The sequence below is a fragment of the Triturus cristatus genome, chromosome 6 (assembly GCF_964204655.1).
Source record: "Triturus cristatus chromosome 6, aTriCri1.1, whole genome shotgun sequence".
Classification (NCBI taxonomy): domain Eukaryota; kingdom Metazoa; phylum Chordata; class Amphibia; order Caudata; family Salamandridae; genus Triturus; species Triturus cristatus.
In genome coordinates this window covers 1,541,316,278-1,541,331,976 of record NC_140589.1, presented here as the reverse complement: position 1 = coordinate 1,541,331,976, position 15,699 = coordinate 1,541,316,278, and the positions used below count along the sequence as shown (strand labels likewise).

General features: G+C 43.5%; 1 protein-coding gene across 1 annotated transcript in view; it reads left to right on the top strand.

Moving 5' to 3' along the window:
- TASP1 (taspase 1) overlaps nucleotides 1-15,699 on the top strand; it is a 662,603-nt gene that overhangs the window by 421,974 nt on the left and 224,930 nt on the right. Inside the window, exon 10 of the mRNA XM_085612698.1 lies at nucleotides 1,268-1,346. Coding sequence (XP_085468824.1) covers nucleotides 1,268-1,346 — 79 coding nt within the window. The remainder of the gene's footprint in view (nucleotides 1-1,267; nucleotides 1,347-15,699) is intronic.

Here is a 15,699-nt window from a genome sequence, read left to right as displayed (position 1 = left end):
ACAGGGCCACTGAGACACTTATACACCCACTCACAAACCCACTCCGAGACTAATGCACCTGCTCACAGACACACTCAAACACTAACACACCCACAAGCAGACCCTTTTAGACACTCACAAACCCATTCACAGACCCACTCAGACTCATGCACCCACTCACAAAGACACTCTGAGACTCACGCACCCAATCACAGACCCACTCAGACATTCACGTATCCACCCACAAACATACTCAGACATTCACACATCCACTCAGACACTCACGCACCCACTCACAGACCGACTCTCAGACTCACACAAATCCACTCAAAGACCCACTCAGACACTCACGCACCCACTCACAGACCCACTCTCAGACTCACACACATCCACTCAAAGACCCACTCAGACATTCATGCATCCACTCACAGACCTACTCAGACATTCACTGATCCACTCACAGACTCACTCAGACACTTACACACCCACTGAGGTACACATGCACCAAGTCACAGACCCACTCTGTGACTCAAAACCCATTCACCGGCCCACTGCAACACTCCTGTACCCATTCACAGACCCACTGCGACACTCATGCACCCACTCACAGACCCACTGTGACACTCATGCACCTACTCACAGACCCACTCATGCACTCACTCACCCACTCAGACACTTATGCAGCTACTCATAGACCCACTCACACGCCCATTCTCAGACCAACTCGGACACTTATGCACCCACTCACAGACCCACTCAGAGACTCATGCACCAACTCACAGACCCACTCATACTAACGCACCCACTGACAGACCCACTCAGAAACTCATGCACTCACTCACGGAACCACTCAGAGACTCACATGCCCACTGACAGACCTACTCAGACACTCACACACCCACTCACAGACCCACTAAGACACACTCACACCCACTCACAGACCTACTCAGACACTCATGCACTCACTCACACACTCATTGTCAAAGGTTAGTGGTTACAGTTAGGAAATCAAATGTAAAAAAACCTTAGAAATTCACTGAAAAAAAACGATGGTTACAGGGATGTTCTACTTATGCTCAGATTTCACTCATACGCCTCGAGTGAAATTCGGCAGTTTTTTAAGGTTTAATGTTGTATCCCTTCTGCTTCCTTTGCCGTTTGTGTAGATTTGGTAACTGAAAACCTAGTGTTTTAAGTTAAACATTGAAGATATTCTAAGTCCCCAAAGCAAATAATTTATAGAGTTCCGAAAGATTTGACACTTTCTAAGAATTCTTTTTTTTCCTAGGCGGCTCTTTATGGATGCGGCTGCTGGGCAGAAAATACTGGAGTCCAAACACCCTATTCTACAGCTGTGAGTACTTCAGGTATTTGCTGTTTTCATTAAGCATTTCTTTTATTTTTGTTCTGCTTGTGTACATCCATCCAACAAAAAAAATCTGTTTAATGAATTTTATTAGATATTTGGGCTCCTCAGTAGACCACTTGAGCTTGTGATAATGAGCATACGTATGTAAAAACATTTGGATAAAAAAAAAGGAAAACTGCATAGAAGATAAAATATAAATCTACATTGCTTATTTCAACATATTAGTAATCCACCATTTTTGGAATCCAAAGTATCCTAAATGGTATGCTACAGAAATCTACACCTGTAATTGTAGTTCCCTTGCTTTCCCCTACCTCACTGTACTTACTTTTGCGAATTCTGCGTATTCATCCAAAACAGCTTCTTAGTGCTGATGGCAGCTGGTTACCACTGACTCTTTTCTCTGGCACAGTAAATGTATATGGTCTTTGCTGTGGATGCAATTCTCTCTTCACCATGAGACTCTATTCATATCAAGTGCATGCATTTGGTATCATGTTAAAGTCTTCTAAATTATATATGGTGGTCCCTTTGGATTTTGATTAATTTTGATGCATATAGTGGGTGGTCACATTTACATTTGGGATTAATAGTAATGTCTGAATGAGATAATTATTTTTAGTTGTAATGTGGCTTTTGAATATAGGATAAGCATTCACTTAAGAGGGGATGGGGACCTATTCCTGCTTTTTCTATTTTCACATACATTGAATTAAATACGTATTCGTAGTTTAATGTCTTTTTGCCAGAGGAAAATGCTTGGCTCAGTCTTGATGGCGGAAGAGAGCAGTTCACCTTACTTCCTGTCCCAACCCTAGTTTAGCATACATTTTGAGAACATACACAGTTGGTGGTGGACTCCATATTCTGGGGTACTGTTATGGTTCTCTGCAAAATGGGAATGCCCATTAGTCATAGGCTATTGTGGTCATAACTGGTTTCCATCATGAGGTGGTTAAACTTACATTAAACTGACATGAGTTTGTCACCACCCATATATTTGCAACATCATTTGCCACTCTCTCAGATGCTCTTTTTACTTTTGGTTAGAATAATATGTTCCAATGCCACATTTTGGATCAGTGTTCCTTGAAAGCCTTCATGACTGGTCCCATAGTGCTTTCATTTTCTGAAGTAACCTTCTTTAAGTTCAATGAATGCATATACTTTTTCCATAAACAACTGTATTGATACTTTTCAACATTAGTGCTGTGAATGTTTCATTGCTTAGCATTTGCCTGTTAACTCAGCGTATTGCTATACAACTAACCACTCATGTTACAGCACCTCTATTTATCTATTTTATTTTTTACCAGCTCATTAGCGTGCCTTATTTAGACACTACTTCAGTAAAGTTAGCCTTGATTTTTGTGTGTGTGTGTGTGTATATATATATATATATTCACTGAAAAAACCATAGGTTTCAGGGACGTTATAGTTAGGAATTGGCATTTAAAAAAACCTTAGAAATTCACTGAAAAAACCATAGGTTTCAGGGACGTTATAGTTAGTTGTACATTTGACTTATATAAAACCAGAGAAATTCGCCTGTTATAGTTAGTTGAGCTAAATATAACTCGCGCCCCTGCAATGCACTGCTGATATATTACATCACTCATGACATGGTCAATGACATCACTGGTGACATCTCAAATGACATCACTGGTGACATCATCCATGTGAAAATCAGATGCACCTGATCAGACCCTAATATAACACTTGATACAACCAGTCTAAAATACAGACTATAATTTTCGAAACCGTGAACACACCAATACCAGTTAGTGCATATCCACTCTCTAATTTGTGGGTCTACACACATCCATTCATTCACCTATACACTCACTTATACATACAGTCAGCCATCAACACAGCATTATCGTATCCAGTCACATATCTATACAGACACTCACACACTGCCTCTCATTCTTAGTTATTCACACACCTAGTCAGTAATGGAAATAATCAATAACACTTTCATTTACTCACCTGTGCAGTTATACACATACCACGTCACTTATTTAAACATACGCTAACACATACTTACACTCTAATACAATAACTAATACAAGGACACACTGATCCATATAGGCACTCTCACAATCCCTCACTCTCACATATAGTCATTTATACAGTTCAACACTCATATGTACTGCCTTTCACGTATGGAGTTACTCACATGTACCACGAGGGATCCATTCACTCACCAAGACACTCATACACACACTCACTCAGCCATACAGACCTTCACAGATACTGACTTGAACACATATACCTAGTGAATTAGCTACTCACACATCTATGCAGAGAGTCACACCCCACACCCACCCACGCAGACACTCAGGTACTCATACAGGTACTCAGACAAGCAATGAATAGCTCATATAGATCCTCATTTAGTTGCTAACCACACCATGGAACTGCTTGCACACCAACTAACAACCTAAACTGTGTAAATGTCTATATCAGTCGCTAACACATGCATTAAGCAAGACACAATTAATTAGTCACTTATACAGTTAGTCACACACCTACTTAATCATCCATCCTGAGTCTTATACACTCATTCATTCTTCAATACACCTTGGCATTTATATATTTATAAAACATATTTAAACTTTACAGAAACACATATTCACTGGATGATGTCATCAGTGATGTCATTAGTGATGTCACTGACCATGTCATGAGTGATGTCATATGTGACGTCATCAGCAGAGAATTGCAGGGGCGCAAGTTATAGTTAGCTCAACTAACTATAACAGGCGAATTTCTCTTGTTTTATTTGAGTCAAATGTCCAACTAACTATAACGTCCCCGAAACCTATGGTTTTTTCAGTAAATTTCTAAGGTTTTTTTAAATGCTAATTCCTAACTTTAACGTCCCTGAAACCTATGTTTTTTTCAGTGAATTTCATAGGTTTTTTAAATGCTAATTTCTTACTATAACGTGCCTGAAACCTATGGTTTTTTCAGTGAATTTCAATGTTTTTTTAAATGCTAATTTCTAACTATAACGTGCCTGAAACCTATGGTTTTTTTCAGTGAATCTCAAAGGTTGTTTAAATGCTAATTTCTAACTATAACATGCCTGAAACCTATGTTTTTTTCAGTGAATTTCAAAGGTTTTTTAAATGCTAATTTTGAACTGTAACGTGCCTGAAACCTATGATTTTTTCAGTGAATTTCAAAGGTTTTTTAAATGCTAACTTCTATTTATAACGTTCATTAAACCTATCTTTTTTTCTATGTTTTTTAATTATCATCCCATTCTCAATTTGGTGAAAACTGCAAATCTCACCTCTCTTCCATCAATACCTTACACCAACAAAATCGCCACAAACAAGAGCCACATCTAACGGTAATTAAAAAATCTGTGCCAGAATAGGCCGTGGGGTGCCCCCGGCCGGGATCTGCCTCCGGGCGCCCGGTGGTCCCGCTCGACCGAAAAGTAATTGGAGAGTCCCCTGGGCTGCAGGTGGTTCTTGATCAAGTCCTCCACAAAGAGGTCCTTGGCAGGGCCCCTGTTCCCTCCGGCACTCCCACAATGCGCACATTATTACGGCGGGAGCGACCTTCATAGTCGTCAAGCTTCGCTGCCATGGTTCTGTAGTCTATTTCCAGTTGTTTCACTTGCGTGGATGATTTCTTGCTTAGGTACCGTGTGTCCTGCTCTCTGTCACACCTTTTTTTATAAGCACCCGCAACTCTAGTTTGGAGGTCTTCACCCCGACTTCCACTTATCCAATTTTATTGTTAATCTATTACAGATTTCACACAAAGTTTCTCTTACTTGCTTTGCCCATTTTAATTCACTTACTTCTACCTCACCTTTGCAGGCAGAGGACATTTTTGAGCTTGCTTCCTTAGTTAACTCCAACGAAACCTAAACACTGCCGCATAGCCTGGTTTCTCCAAGCCGTAAGCTCTGTTTCCAACCTTACAACCTGAATCATAGATGACAGTGGCAATGAAAGCAGTCTCTTCACACATTCACACCTTCTTCATAATTCCAGTCTGGAATACCACATAAACTTAAGACTTCTACTCCATACTGAAATTGAGGACGGACCATGCTGTTATAGGCTGACAATATTGGTCGTAGGGAGGCACCCCCATATTTCCTATTAAATTGCTTTAGGCCCCAGACTGAGGACAATGCTGTAGCTTTTAACGATTCTATGTGTTCTTTCCAATTTAACTTTACATCAAACCACATTCATAGGTATTTCTACTTTTCCACTACATCTAATTTGTTCTCTCTCAGGAACCAGTTGTACCCTGCATTTCCTTTCCCCAACACTATAATCTTTGTCTTTTCGAAGTTTACTGTGAGCTTCTTCCGTAAACAATATTTGTTGAAGACGTCCAGTTTTCTTTGAAGGCCTACTTCTGTCATGTCCATCATCACAAAGTCATCAGCATATAACAGACACAGGACATGCAAACCATTCATCTTGGGGCATAAGCCTTTTACTTCTTTTAATGTGTTCTGTAGATCTGCTAAAAATAAGGAGAATAATAATGGATCCAGAACACAGCCCCAGCACAGGCCGTTTTAATTTGTGTCTTCCTAGTTAACGTACCGGATGTATCTATTATTACCGGAGCCCAATTCTGTCTGCGTAACTCCTGAAGAATCGAATGTAAATTGAAAGACTTATCAAAATTTACCACAATAGGTTGCGGTTCATAAAGTCAAAAACTGCACAAAGTCGACAAAACAGCAATTCAGTTTCCCCCTAAGTCCTATAATTTCCTTGCCATTGCCCACAGACTAAAATAGTAGTCTAGGGTTGAACAATCTTCTTTAAACTAACTGTGTTCAATTGAGATTATATTGTTTTCTTCCACCCAATCTTTTAACAGGCACAGCAAAATTTTTTTAAAGAACTTTCTCTCCCGCATCCAGTAGGCGGATTAGCTGATAGTTCCTAGGAGCCATATCATCCTTCTTATAAGTGAGTCTTATAATGGCTCCTTTCCATCTATCCGGGAATCGCCCAGTAGCCAAGACCTTTAGAAATATTGAATTCTAAAAGCTTGACCACCACTTCTTTTTTTATTATGACTGTGGGGGAGATTGTCGGGGCCAGCTGCCTTTGTTAACTTTAGGGACAGGATGTTTTTTTTTATACTATTAATTGAAAAATACAACACAATATCATTATCCACTTTGAGCTTTACCTTCCGACACACCTTTCTTCATCATCATTGCCATATATTTTTTTCCAGGTAATTAACCCAGTCTTCTTCTCCCACAAATGATCTAATGTTCCCTGACCTTCTTCCTTCACGTACTAACTGCAAAAATTTCCTAATATTCATTGTTTCAATTACCTCGAACATATTTTGCCATTTTTTTCTAATAAACAAATTTTTTCTCATTTTTAACCTGTTCATATATTCAATTTTTACCATGCGCCGGTTGCTACCTAACAACTGATCATACATTTTCTTGAGCGATCTCTCCGATTTCCTTATTTTTTGTTTTATTCTCCTACGATCCCTTTCAAACCAATCATTCCTCCTAATCTGTGTGGCCCACTTCCTTTTCTCCTTTTGTGCTTTTTGTGAAAATCCACCCTTAAAAAGTAAAAAGCCTAAACCAGTACCCTGTCATGCCATGTTAAAAAATCTTCAGGAACCTTTGGGTTTAGTTTATGGTTATAATCCCCCTAAAAGAGCTATTCGCTGGGTTGGATATTCTATACATATCCTTTCTAAATCTTCTTCCATCATCCCTAGCTGAATCTCAGTCTTCTACATTCGGGGACTGAATATATGTATTAATAATTATTATGTGTGCTATTTCCATATTATTTCTATAAAGCTCTACTTGACCGGCCAAGATCCATCTACGTTTTACCTTTAAAATGGCAACTTTATTTGCCACTTTGATCGAAATAAGAGTGACCAGCCCACCCGACAGTCGACCAGAACTCTGCTGTTTAATAACAGTTTCTGAGAGCATTAAGAACCCATCTACTGGTTCAGGCTCTTCGCACAGCCATGTCTCTTGTGAACACAAGATCTTGTATAATTTCAACTGTTCTATAAAAATTATTGATGTGACAATTTAGTATACCAACCTGTATTCCGTGATTGAAATACCAAGCTGAATGAAGTGCCTAATACCTAATCCAAATTGCTTGCACCACCCTTACACTATCTTCAAGGCTCAATATAGAGTCAGGTAAGCATCCAAAGTGATGTCTTAATTTTTAGGCCCTTGGCTGGCCGCTTTGAATTGTCACTCAAAATAGTCACCTGCAGGCCCCCTTCCCTTAGGTTTGCAATAGTCCTGCCACTGTAATCATTCTACGGTCCCAGCATAACTTGGTTCAAACATAGTCCTGAATGATTAATCAAGAGGTTATGGGCCTTCTATTCACCGTTCCATATTTCACTCTTAGGCTCAAACCGTATGCCTTCCCTCAAAATCTCTTCCTCCGGTGTTACCAATGCCGATTTTAAGACTTTTTAGTACCACTGTACCTTTGTCCCCTCTCATTACAAATCCTACCTGCTTAATATCCCCGGATGATATTTTGCGCAGGCTCAGGCACTTAGCTAGTGAGTACACAAGGTGGAATCGATTCAGTGGGTTAAGTTTCCTTAATCTTTTCCTACTATTATGACCTTGCTGATGTTCTAAGAAAACTCACAAATTATCCCTGCTATTATGACCACCTTTTTTTGGTCTCTCCTTTTCTGGCCCATGCTCACTTTCATCTTTCTGTCATATCATTTATGGCCTACTCTCACCAAGGTGAGCAGGACTAGTGACCCTCCCTGATTTTCCCCTAACATCCTAGGTACTTACTCTTCTCCCTATCTCTGGCAGGGGGCACGTTTACCCTTCCATAGAGCAACTTCAAGAACTGCAGTACATTTAGTTCTGGATGTTTTTCTCAATTTTTTTATATTCCTTGCACCGGATGGGGCACTGTCATTCATCTTCCCATCTCTATTGTCTGTTTTCCTTGGGTTGTCAAACCGTTGGGGCTTCCTTTTGAACCTTGTTCTTTAAATCCCTTTCTTACCGGTTACCTTCCTTAATTTATATATTCTTCTTGTGCATGGAATGTAACACTTATACCCTCAATGCACCCCCCGTCTTTTTTATCAACATCAGCTGTTTTTAAATATCTGCCGGCGGGGGTGTAAACATCATTGTAGGGATCTACATCCCTATCCTCTATGGAATCACATAACGCCTCATCCTTATCTTCTCGTATGGGTCTAACTACGGTGTGCATACAATTGTTAATTTGTTTTAATTCCACAGCAATCACCTCTAGTTTACTTTTTTGGGCCTTTGCCAAATCATTATTTACCACCAGGGCTTCTAAAGTTCTTTGTAAGGTATTTTCCATTAAGAACATCACTTCTAGCATGGATGAAGATGGGTATACCGAAATATCCAGTCCCAAAGAGGTCTGTGGGGGAGGCGTGAGGGGGAGTCCTTGCAGAGTTCACACTTATGTCCGCATTATCCAAAGACATACTCTCACACTTCCATTGCTACCCTCTGCCAAATCGACCCCCTTTTCCGGTGTTGGACCCCCTTCATCCAATATAAGGTTTTTTATCGACAAAGGAGGGAGATGAAGCGAGGAGGATAATCTTGGTTCTGGTGGAGGATTTTCCATATTTACCATGTCCTGTTCTTCATTAAAGATTGATCCAGGTCAAATTCTGGCTCCAACTGACTAATGCTTCTGCTTACATTTCCCCCTCTCACCTCACCTTCTCCTGTAAGTACCTTTGTTGATAATATTGACTGACAGTGCACGCTTGGCTTTCTTTCTAAATGCTTTTCTATGAAATTCTTTATCGAATGTCTCAAGTGGGTCCTACCTACTGCCTCCGAGGCCCCCAGGGAGTTACCATTAATTTCTCTCCCCCCCCCCCTTCCCGGTACTCCCATATTCATATTTACTTCAGGGGTATCTATTATGCTTCTCTTGGGTTGCCACACCAAACTTGTTCATGAACCGGTTGCCTTTTCACAAATCCACCTCCTCGACCCCTCCTTTGTGCTTGTACACCCCGTGATTTTAGTTTATTTTGTGGCATCTTGTTGCACTATCTCACGTTTGTCTGGGTAGTCCTCCTTTTTTACTCTGTAAATACGTTTGGTACTTCTATCAATTCCTATGCAATTTCCCCAGGCTGATTAAACATGTGACTAAACATCGAATTCCTGGAATCTTTTACCAAATATTTCTGCAACAATCCCAATAGCCATCTCCTAGTCACTTACTTCCTCCCTCCAAGCTGCACAGGCTGCTCTGCGCCACTCTGCCACCGCTGCTGCCGCCTCCACTAGTAAATATATGAAGGGATTCACAGTAATTATTATTGTCTATGCAGTTTATACTGCGTGTTATACTGTAGGCTCTAAGGTGGCCAATCACATGAGATCTTCAGGCCACTGTATCATGATTCAACTTGTCGTCCGTGCGTCCTTCACCTCAGCTACTCAGGGGGGACGAACACTGCCTCCCGGGGTTCTCCTCTGCCAGTGCTCGATTGCCAGGATTGTCTCCAAGCGCCTCTGTCAATTCCCAACGTATAATCGAACTCCGTAAACTTCTCCGCTTGTTACTCCATGTTAGATCCACAGCACTTTGCAGCATTCGTTCGTTCCAGGTATGCAGACAGACACAAGCAAGGCAGTGGGATCGCATGAGCTTGGGCGGCGTCACGAAACAGAACAAGCATCTGCAATGCACTAGGTCTCGCATTTACGTGAGTTTGCGCTATTGTCATTGTAAATGACAATGCCTTTTATTTATGTTTTGATTTTTAAAACATAAATAAAAGGCATTGTCATTTACAATGCCAAAAACTTAAACTCTCGCAAATGCGAGACCTATTGCATTCCAATTGCTTGAAGGCATCGCTGAGTTGCCCCCTTCCGTCTCCCATGAACCCTGAAGAGCTCCCCGTTTGCTATGAGTTAAATAAACAAGACTGTGATCACAACTGTGCACAAGAGACCCTCCTGCCCTCCTGCAGTAAGAGAAACTCATCAAAGAAATGAGTGCTTACAGACTAAAGAAGACGTACCGTGTAACAACCGAAGTAAAAGAGCCAGTCTTCATGGGAGGTTACAAATGAAGATAAGACTAAGGTTTGACTAAGAAGCCTAATAACGAATCAGAAGCCAGCATTTACATAGGACAGTGACACAAGCCAATGACAAATATGGGTGGGAAGTGGATGGGGCTTCAAGTACATACTCTAGTACAGCATAGCTCGCAGAGTGGCGCATGCACTGCCTAGGCTCGACCTAAAAACTGCTCACAACACAACTATGCATCACAATGTTTCTAGATATGTTTTTTTCTGGCATTCTCTTCGACCTCTTGTCTTCTCTTTTTGCCACTGTGATTTTTGCTCTTTTTTTGTGTACATACTCTATGTCTTTGCAGCCTTTATTGAAAAGTCTTCTGGAACTCATTCTTTTTTTAGCCTGGGTGTTGTCATTAGCAATCATTTGGTGTGGATTGTCTTCACGCTTCAATTTCACCCTGTGAGCTATTACCATCTGCAAAACTGTTTGCGAGGATTTCTTATGCCACTGTGATTTTTCCTCCAGTTTGGTGGTATCTTTTAGCAGGAAACTTTCCAGCTTCATGTTAAATACTCACTGGCAGGCAAAGGGGCTACTGAAAAAGGTTGCACAGCCTTCAAATCCAAGGCCGCCAGGTTTGAGGAGCAACCATTGCTTCCTCATTCAAGACACACAACTGTCTAAAACATAGCAGGAACCCATTTAGCTGTGCTTGGTTCCCAAATGTCTATGCACTCTTGCTGTGATTTGCCTATATTAATAGGCACTGAAGAGCTAGAGAACATTTTACTGCCCATAACACTGGCTGTTTCAAACTACTGAGGTTTAAATGATCCGAGGGGTTTACCTACCACCACCAAACCCAAGGGCTGGAGCGTGGCGTGGTCCTACATCACCAAACCCAAGGGCTGGAGCGCAGCGTGGTCCTACCATCACCAAATCAAAGGGCTGGAGCGCACAGATAACACTGGTGTCAGGAGAAGACGATTACCACTGTGAGCCACTGTGCTATGGTTGCTACAGGTCATAGAGAAAAATATTGTGCATTTGTTCATGTTTTAAGATTCTTTAATGGCCCAGGTCATGACACAACTAGATGCAAAATTATCTGCATTAATTTTCCTATGGCCTTTCTATCTTTATTTAATTGTCAGTGAAGAATCATTAAGGCAGCTCTAGACACATTTTAATATGCTTTGACCATCACATTTACTGTTTAAGGTGTGCACTGATAAGGGGGAAGACCCCAGACTTCTTCATATCGGAGGGCAACCCGGAAGTGATTCGCTGTAGCGGTCACGTGGTTCTGGCTGCGGGAGCGAGAGAGAGGAGCGAGAGAGCAGCCAGGCTGGTGGCGGGCTACGGAGCTGCGGAGCTGCAGAACGAGAGAGCAGCCAGGCTGGTGGCGGGCTACGGAGCTGCGGAGCCACAGAAAACTACAGAGCGAGCAGAGCAGAGTGGGGTGAATGGGACAGAACGGATATGAATGGTGAGAGATGGAGAGAAGTTAAAGTGCCCGTCTGGGCGAGCGCAAGCGAGGAAAACTTGCAGAGCTTATGGCACCCCCCCCCCCTCTGACTCAGCGCTACTCTGCCAAAAAACCTCGCCTGAGCCCTGCCTGACCCCGTAACCGACCACAGCCGTCTGCTTGGTAAGGGAAAGACTTTGTTGTAGTCCACTGGAGGCAGAGGGTGCTTGTAGAAACAGCCTGACAGGTGTGCAAGGCATCTGGCATCGCCCACAAGAGCCCGCTCAGCGCCTGACACCGCCAGCCCGAAAATGCCATCCTAGTGAGGGCCTCTGACGCTATATTGGGTGGGCAACCGGAACCCCCGGGGATTGCGAGGCGACACCCAGTGTACACGGTGAAGGAGGTGGAGGTGATCTTGGGAGGCTTGTGCCTCTACGACCCGCGAGTGGTGTGTCACTGCGTCCTGTGGGGTGCTGTGCGTATGCCCATTACGCTTGCGGGGGGGTCGAGGCGACTGCCTGACACGGAGGCTGAGTGGAGAGCACTGGGGGCCCGCTGCACGAAAGACAAAAGAGGCACATTATTTAATTAATTAATTAAGAACTCGAAGTCCCAGGAATCTTTTTTGCTGTACATACCTGCACCTGGGATAGAGCAACGCCTCCCCTACTGACGCTATTTTTCCACCACCACTTACGCTGCGTGTGAGAGCAGCCCGGGGAGAGGGCAGCCACTCCCCTTTTCGCCTGTGGCTCTAGAAAAGTACTACATCGGCCACAGTAAGTACTGCTGGGGGTATCACTAATATGGCTGCTCTGGGAACAAGGAGCAATACAATGGCCAGTAGAGGGTTGGTTACTGGCACTTTAGACAATTTTATCATTAGAGCAAACTCAGTGATTGACCAGGGTATTATTCTCATGGAGCGCAGAGTATCTCAGGACCTAGCAATGGCTAAACGATCTTCCTTGGGCCACCTTGCCAATGCTAGGACACCTGTGCACAACAATCATACTAATACCACCTACGTTCCAGCCCTGGTACATTCTCCCCAGGATGATGGCCACACCTCTTCAACTATAGGCTCCCCAATTCCAGAGGCAACTGTGGCAACCGTGGTACAAGAGGTCTCATCTTTGCCTACCTCGCCCGTGAAATCACCGGCAAATCCATCGAGGGGGGATCAAAGAGCGGCAAAATGCAAGAGGAAGCGGGCTGCCACTAAAGTGATTTGTCACAGGGAGACTAGAACAGTGAAGGGCCGGACTGGCAGTGTTACATCTTTAAAACCCAAGGGAGGTCCTACCTTGATTGACTCGATTGGCTCGGACACTGACTTATCCCTGTCACCCCCAGCATCAAAAGGGCCCACGACTCTGGAGCAGGTTCAGCCCATGGGGGAGGCTAAGGGGGAGGACGATATCCTCATAGAGAGACTGGGGTCCTTATTAAAGATAGCGCTTGATCCGCTAGATCAGAGACTAGCTCGCATGGAATCTCAGCTCTCTCAGCTACAACAGGCTATGGCTGGGAATGGGGTAAAAAGAAAGAAAAGAATGCAGTCGGCGGAAACAGCCCAAACCAGTTCTGTGCCCATTGATGTCGCGAGTCTTGTTCATTCTCCTACTGCCGGGCCTTCTATCACAGCTGCAAACATGACAGCTGCGGCCGCAGGAGTCGGTGCTGGGATAGTACCGGCAGTTAATTTGAGTACGTCCACCTCAGACGCGATAGCACCAGAGGAGGGAGAGTATCTATCTAATTTTACATCCCAGGTTGTGAAAAGAATTGATTTACCGCCTGAAACCAGCCCGTATGTAGTGGTATTGACAGGTATTCCTCAAATTAGCAATCCATGTCAGGAATCATTTATGTCCCTAAAAAATAAAGTGACCCACTGGCTCAATCATAATAGGCCCCTACCCCACAATGTCAAAAGTGAAGTACTGATGCTACGTAGGATAGCTTGGGTGGGACGCAGTAGAAAAACCATCCCAGGCGATTGTGTTCTGGTTAACTTTAGGGACACGCGCATAGTAGAACACATTTGCAATTGGACTCACGACAGTGCAGCCTCAAGGATCAAACCCTATCCCCTGTCCTTCTTTTACCCCCGACCTGTAACGCCAGTTTGCGCATCGGATTGGTCACTGGTGATGCAAAGGCGGGGTCAAAGGGTGAACAGGGGCGGTCACAGAGACCTAATCACCCAAAATTACCCTGTGACCTATAATAGGTTTAGTTCCCTCGAAATGGTGGATTGACTCCATGCGGATAGGGAGCTGAGGGTGGGTAACTCCCAGATTATGGATCCTAAAAAGTCTATTGAAAGCGCAGAGGAATTTGAGGGTGGTCCAGAAAATGTGTTTTCAATTATCCAGACCCCGAGCACCTAAAACGGCAGAGGGGCTTGTGACCCAAGAAAATGTGGTGCTACAGCACCAAGCTCAACCTGATTGTGGGGCACAGAGTATAGGTGAGACACTAGGAAGTGCTGTAGTAACCAAAGCAGCCACAGTACTGTCATCAATTAAAATACTGTCTTGGAACGTGGCGGGTATAGCAAATAAGCTACATTGCCCAGAGTGGGGTGCCCTGGTTGATCAGATGGATTTATGTTTGTTCCAGGAGACTTGGGCCAGGGAGGAACACTCAAGAGTGGGATTTGCAACTTATCATGTACCTGCAAGGTGGGGAGGGAAAGGCAGACCTTCTGGGGGATTGGCTATATGGGTTGCTCTCCACTTGGGTTGCATGGTGGAAAATATGCACACTCATTCAGAGGACGTGCAGTGTCTAGTGCTAAAATGACCCAATGGGTATGGACTGGCGGTTGTGAATGTTTACTCGCGGCAAGTTCGGACAGGGTCGGAGTCATCCACAATTGATGATTTATCCCAATTCTTGAATACATTGCCAGGGGATTCTAGGCTTTTGGTGGCAGGGGATGTGAATTGCCAATATGAGCCTTTTTTAGGAAGTAGCGAAGGTGCGCTTATGGGAGAGGACGATTACTGGGCGATCCCCCAATGTCAGTCCCCATGTCCTAAGGTGTGGTCCCCATTGGCTACTCAGATTACAGCCCTTGCATTAAATAATTCCCTTAGGGCTTGTAATGGCCGTTCAGCGTCCGATAGCCCGTCAGTATGCACCTATAACAAGAAGGGGCAAGAGTCCCGAATCGATTACATCATGGTGGAAACCCGGATGTGGTCGATGCTCATTGATTTCAGGATAGTTGAGAGGGCTGATAGTGACCACAACGCGTTATGCCTGGAGTTGGTGAATCCAGGGCAACAAGATACAGACTTACTTAATGCAGGAGGAGATGGCGAGGGTACTGGTCTGATCTTAACAAGTAACAGGCGTAGGGTAAAGTGGGGGAGAATAGTGGGTTCGGAAGAGAACTTAGCTAAAGTCTATAACATAGTTCTATCACGACTCCTGGAGGTCGAAACTTTAATCTCCCAAGATGCTCCCAGTGACTTCAATGGAGTACTTAGTGTAATCCATTCAGATTTGGCCAATAATTTGGCTGAAGTCTTCTACCCTCAGGCACCCACGAGAAGGCCCAGACAACCTGTCACATCCTGGTATAATTCAGCATGCAGGAGAGCAAAGAGCAATCTTGTTATAGCAATTAAGGCAGGGCACAGCAAAATGGCGATTCGAGATTGCAGATTGCAGTACAAAGAGGTCATGGGGCATGCAAGAAAAGAATGGGATATGGAAAGGTGGTTGAATTTAAAGCTAGCCCTGGACACAAAAGATGCGCGCATATTTTGGTCACTTGTT